This window comes from Quercus suber, unplaced genomic scaffold (genome assembly GCF_002906115.3).
Source record: "Quercus suber isolate HL8 unplaced genomic scaffold, Cork oak 2.0 scaffold_176, whole genome shotgun sequence".
Taxonomy (NCBI): Eukaryota; Viridiplantae; Streptophyta; class Magnoliopsida; order Fagales; family Fagaceae; genus Quercus; species Quercus suber.
This window is the reverse complement of record NW_027069636.1, coordinates 362,237-368,235: the sequence shown is the minus strand read 5'-3', so window position 1 is coordinate 368,235 and position 5,999 is coordinate 362,237. Positions and strand designations below refer to the sequence as shown.

Here is a 5,999-nt window from a genome sequence, read left to right as displayed (position 1 = left end):
AGAGTGGTTGTTAGGAAAAGATTGGTGGATTGAGTAATATCATCACAAAATGTTACGTTAACATTCAAAATTTCAAAGACATACGTGTCGGTTTGGGATTCGCTTCTTTTAGTGAAATTTAAATTTTTTTGCTGAAAATACTGTAAATAAAGATAAAAATTAACTGAAATAGTACAGTGAGATCCATAAATAATATTAAAAAGTATAATGAGACTCATGAATAATAAAAAAAATAAACTAAATAGTAAAATAAATTGGTAAAAATAAGTTGAATGGTATGTTTTATACCCTCAATTTCAACAATAAGAACTAAGAATTTTAATTAGATAATTATTTTAATGAAGAATTTATGTGATAAGAAAATTAATCAGCAAGAGTAAATAAATAAAAAGTATAACTTCATCACGTGTTTGCGCAAAGAGCGGGTAATCGTGGCTGTGTCAGAGGACCAATATGTTTTTCCTAGAGGAACTTGTGGGTGGTTGAAATTTCAAAGAAGAAGCGAACCAAAACAAGGACTTGAACTCTCTGCCATCATTGCATCATCACCATGACCCTTTACTTTTACTTTTATCTTTATCTATTTTCCTTAGATTGTTGGGATTTGATATTAGTTGTTGAGGATTATTTTATTTGATATATTGTAATTAATTATTTGTGATATTAAGATATATTTTAGTCTTGAATAATTATTTGTAATATAGTTACTTTGTTAGTTTTAAATTTTATAGGCGAAAACACTATTTTGGTCCTTATATTTTGAGATAACAATCAATTTGGTCTTTACTATTTTCAATTTGCACTCAATTTAGTTCTTACCATTAATTTATTAACGAAAAATGCTTACGTGGCAAATAGTTTATACAGTTGGCATGCCTAATATTAAAATATTAAATTATATGCTGATGTGTCTAAATTAAGTGGTTAATATGGCCACATCAGCGCTTAAATGAGAAAAAAAAATACCACGTCAGCTTTTAAGAATATATTTCTTATATTTAATCTATGTGGGATACTAGGATCATAGCATACCACATTGATTTGCAACTCACGTTCACAACGATTCATTCTAGCAACACTGGCCCGATGGTAGCCCTTTCTCTTTTGGTGGCTCCACTCACCTATCCATTATTTAAATATAGTTTCTAGGTCACCCCCTTCAAGATCTAGCCACAAAGTTTCAACTCATTTGATCCCATACTCAATGAGTTACGTTCGATTACTCGGGATGGTAGTTGGCTTTGATACCAAATGTTACAAATCCATGGGTAGAACTTACCCATGAAGGGCTTATAAACACATAGTTAAGCTTAGTTGGTTTTCAAGGGTGAGTTCTACTCATGAGTTTGTAACATTTGATATCAGAGCCAACCACCACGTCGAGTAATCAAACATAGCTTATTGAGTATGGGATCAAATGAGTTGCGGTTTTGTGGTTAGATCTTGGAGGGTGCAACCTAAAGATTAGATTAAAATAACTAATAGGTGAGTGGAGCTACCAAAAGAGAAAGGGTTGTCATCGGGTCAATATCGCTAGAGTGAGCCATCATGAGCATTAGATACAAAGTGTGGTGGTATGTTATGATTCTAGTGTCTCACATAGATCAAATATAAGCTTAATCATGTATTTATAAACTCTTGGGCACCTTCCCCTTGCAAGCCGGTTTTCGAGAGTGAGTTTTAACTATGAGTTTGTAATAAGTTTGTAACACATTGTATGCTCACATATCTACGTACTTGGATGTTTTATGTTTAGATGTCCACATGAATGATGCTCACATGATCCCTTGCTCTCACATGATTGGTTGTCCCCACATGCTTGGTCATTCTTGAATGCTTGGACGTTCATATGTTCTCATGATCATATACCTATATGCTTTGATTGTCACATATTCACATGCTCTCATACTCACATTCTTGACTGTTAACATGCTTAGATTAATCTGATTCATATGACCCATTAAGAAATATTAGGACTTAGATGTATGCAAGCATTCACGTAGGCCCATTGGATAGACCCCACTTAACCACTATGTAGTAATAATATATAAAGATTAGCTACGGCTGTTCAGGCTTGGGATGCCTAATCTCTTCTCATCTTATATCCTAACTTCGAATTTAGTCTAGTAGGTAAACCTTTATGAAATCATTTTTTGATTTTTGGATCTAAATTAGGTGGTGAATTATATATATATATATATATTTTTTTTTAAAGACCTTTGCATATTGTCGAGCTTGCATTGGTATTGAGTCAAAACTACTATTAAAGAGATTGAGCTCCGCGTATCTTGCATTCGCGAGATGACATGTCAAATAAGGGTATGGCCCATGAAACTCCCAGACCTCAAGGCGGACACCACACTGTTGTTTTTCCTTTGAATTGCAAAAACTTCATTGTTAGATATCTCTTGTTAGGTTGGCCACATAATCCCTGGTTTATCATTAGTACATTTCACAAAACAGAAAAGGAATAGTATATTAAAGATGATCAGTATTTAAAAAAGAAAAGCAAATATAGATTTTTTATTTTTATTTTTAAATATCGATTGAAGAAAAAGATATAACAAACAAGGTGAGTATAAAAATAAATGATATAACAAACAAGGAAGAAACAGTTAAAAGGGGGTTTGGAAGTGAGAGAGAAGGGGGAAAAGTGAAGTGAGGCAGTGAGGTGGAAGCTTGCTAGGGGTGAGTGCAGGTGGGCAGAGTTAGGGTTGTTTTCGTATTTCTGGGATAGGGAATCGTTGAAAGACAGAGGAGAAAGCCTGCAAGAAAATCCAAGACCCAAACATGGTAAAGCTTAGGAAGCGACGAGCCGCATAGATTCACCATCTTTTTCCTCTCTCTCTCTCTCTCTTCATTCTCCAAAACTTTCACTGCCACACTCATCTGAAGTCTCCGTACCATCCACCCACTTTTCCACCCCCTCAACATCCACTCCCACTCACAAACTCATCCCAAAAACCCTCAGAGATTTAGAGAGAGAGAGAGAGAGAGATGTGAAAAAGGGTACTGTGTTCTGAGACAAAACTCATAAGCGCTGTGATGTTAGGTATTGTTTGGGGATGACAATTGCATGAAACGTGGGAAGATACAAGTCCAAGACAATTATTGTAAATCCAATATCAAAGTCTGAGTCAAAAAAGAGAGACAGAGCCAGCTGTCTGCCACAAACATATCAAAAAACCATACAACTGTTCATCGTCTTCTTAAAGGGGTTCCCGAAACCTGAGTTTTTCTCTTGTTCATGGAGTGGAAGAGAAACAAACCACCTCTTTTCTACTGCGTCTCCATCTTCTTCCTTTCATTTTGTGCTCTGATCACCAACATCAGCTCTACACCTACATGTCAAGGTAAGAAATTACACCCTCTCTCCCTCATTGTCTCCTTTAAACTTTAATTCCTTCTCACATTTTTATGAAATTCCCAACTCTTAATTCTGTTAAATTTATCATCTTTCATGACTTTTCATAAATTACCCATCTTGATAATCATATAAATTTGATAAAATTTTCACTATTCTAGCTTTAGGGAACAAGGGAAATATTATAATATGAAAGAAGAACACTTTTCATAAATTACCCATCTGCATTTATTAGAACTCTCACCTTCTTTCATTTTTTTATGCAGACAACAGGCGTCCCTTGTCGGTTAAGGCTGACATACATTTTCAGGTAGTTTGGTTGAATATATTTATATGTTGTACTAAAACCATTTCTGCTTTCTTTTCTTTTCTTTTTTTTTTTTTCCATTTTTTTTTGTTGTTGTTGTCAATCATATATAAAGAACCTTCAAGAGCATGGTACATATTTAGCTTATTTTTTCTTTCATCAAAGTAGCCTGTTGTTATCAAAGTCTGGACTCACAGAGTACAATTCTTTTGTTTGCTTTACTCCCACACCCAAGAGAGAAAGGGATGGTGTACTGTGTACAATTTTTTTTTGCTCTCTAGCTCAGACACTTTTCAAACAAGTCGAGATGGGTAAAAGTGCACCAAAATAGATGAAGAGTTAAGCCCGGGACGGCTGCAATCTGAGCCGTCCGATCCTTAGAATCATCTGCCAAGATATAAAGTAGAAACCAGGGTACGTCTTGGTCCTTGAACAGTTTAACCATGGCCCATCCTAGAGAAAAGTCATGGGTTAGTCTAAGTAGCGTACATCACAAACCGCGCACGTTAGCATCAGCCAGTGAAGGAGAAACTGAGAAACTACTACCTCATGTAGTGGACCGTGGACACACTCGTCTTTCACACGCCTCAGTAACTTGCGCCTGCTGCGCTCACCGCTTGAACCAGAATCCATGTTTTAAGCATTATTAGTTATTATGTCAGTTGCATAATTGCATTCTCGTGACCATGTTCTTGGGGGTGCATCTTAGCATGGTGGCTGTACCGAAAATACTGATTTGGCATCATGGGTGCCCCTGGTGCATGTTAGAAAATTGTGTCCAAATGTTTGTGTATATGGTGAGTGAGTGTGTGATTAGCTCTAATTATTGGATAAATGATTTGTTAACAGGAAATTGAGAAGAGAAAAGAGGAGGAGGGGTCAATAAGCTTGGCAAGGAGGTTCTTGGGGGGGCCTGGATCGTCGCCACCGCGATGCACATCAAAGTGTGGCAAATGCACACCATGTAAGCCGGTTCACGTGCCCGTGCCGCCTGGAACGCCGGTCACTGCTGAGTATTATCCTGAAGCTTGGAGGTGCAAATGCGGCAACAAGTTGTACATGCCATGATGCATGTTTTGCTTTTGTCTGCTTGGTGCTTACTTAATTTCCTTACCTGCAATCTTGTCAATTAGCTATTTTGATAAAAAAAATTATTGATGGAAAACAGGAATATAGGACTTTAATCTATGTAAAGAATGTTATATATTGACACTAATCGAGACTATCGCAGTGAAATCTAATATGTTATCACTTTGTATCATGAAGTGCTAGTAGTGTGTTTCCTTCTTTCTTTCTTTTTTTTTTTCTTTATATCCTTAAGGCCATTTCTGGAATTGACCCTTTACATGGACTACTGAGAAGTTTGGAGTGCAGCAATTATATGATTGGTAGCTGCTTCTTGGCTTTATTGATTTGTTGAATAATGGATAATGCTCATTCATTGCCAAGATCAACTCTGGTCACTGGGTTTCGTTAAAAAAAAGAAGAGAGAATCTGCTCTGTGAGTAATATAATAATTAAAATAAAACGATCGCCTCTTGAGACAACATCAAATGCATCCTGATCCTACAATTTTTTATCCCAGAAACATTGAGATGAATTTCTATTCAGCCTTTAAGGTTTCATTTTTAACAGAACCTTATGTAAATTTGCTTCAGTATGAATTTGACTGACATTGACACATTGTGAACATGTAACAAGACAGGTGACTAATTCCGTGCTTTAGTAAGTAGCAACTCAAGTGAGTGACTCCATCTGACTACGTGAATTAAATCCTTCGTTCCATATAATCATGTGCATCTTCTGAATAATCTCGAAATTAATGTACATATGGCTTCAAATTAAAAAATCAGTTTATTTTATTATTCAATTTATTTTTGCTACTATTTTTGGGCTTTACTGTACTTTTTGATATTATTTATGGGTTCTATTGTACTATTTCAACTAATTTTTACTTTTATTTACAGTACTTTCAGTAAAAAGTTTTCAGTTTCAGCAAAATAAGCGGATTCAAAATAAACCTTTAATTATGATAAATGCTAACAGATGCTCTTATGTGGCGTTTGGTACGGGGGAATCCACATTACTCCTTGCATCCAGATTCCTAGGAATGTAATTCCTAGGAATCACATTCCTAAGAATGTAGCTATTCCTATGTTTGATTTATTCTCAGGAATCTTAAATGAATTATTTATTTTTACCTTTCTATCCTTAGATTTGAATGTGAACTATCAAGTCATTTAAAAAAAATTGTTAAAATTGTCAATTTATAAAAAATACAATTTCCTTTAAGCCTGGGAATCTGGATTCCTACCTGTTTTAAAGAGA

At 35.4% G+C, this 5,999-nt stretch overlaps 1 protein-coding gene across 1 annotated transcript; it reads left to right on the top strand.

Moving 5' to 3' along the window:
- The first annotated feature begins 2,462 nt into the window (after positions 1–2,462).
- On the top strand, positions 2,463–4,936 carry LOC112024199 (EPIDERMAL PATTERNING FACTOR-like protein 6). Its single transcript, XM_024056847.2, has 3 exons — positions 2,463–3,353; positions 3,631–3,674; positions 4,521–4,936. Exons 1-3 carry the CDS (start codon positions 3,248–3,250, stop codon positions 4,737–4,739), a joined length of 369 nt encoding a protein of 122 aa, XP_023912615.1. The 5' UTR covers positions 2,463–3,247; the 3' UTR covers positions 4,740–4,936.
- Positions 4,937–5,999: the final 1,063 nt, after the last annotated feature.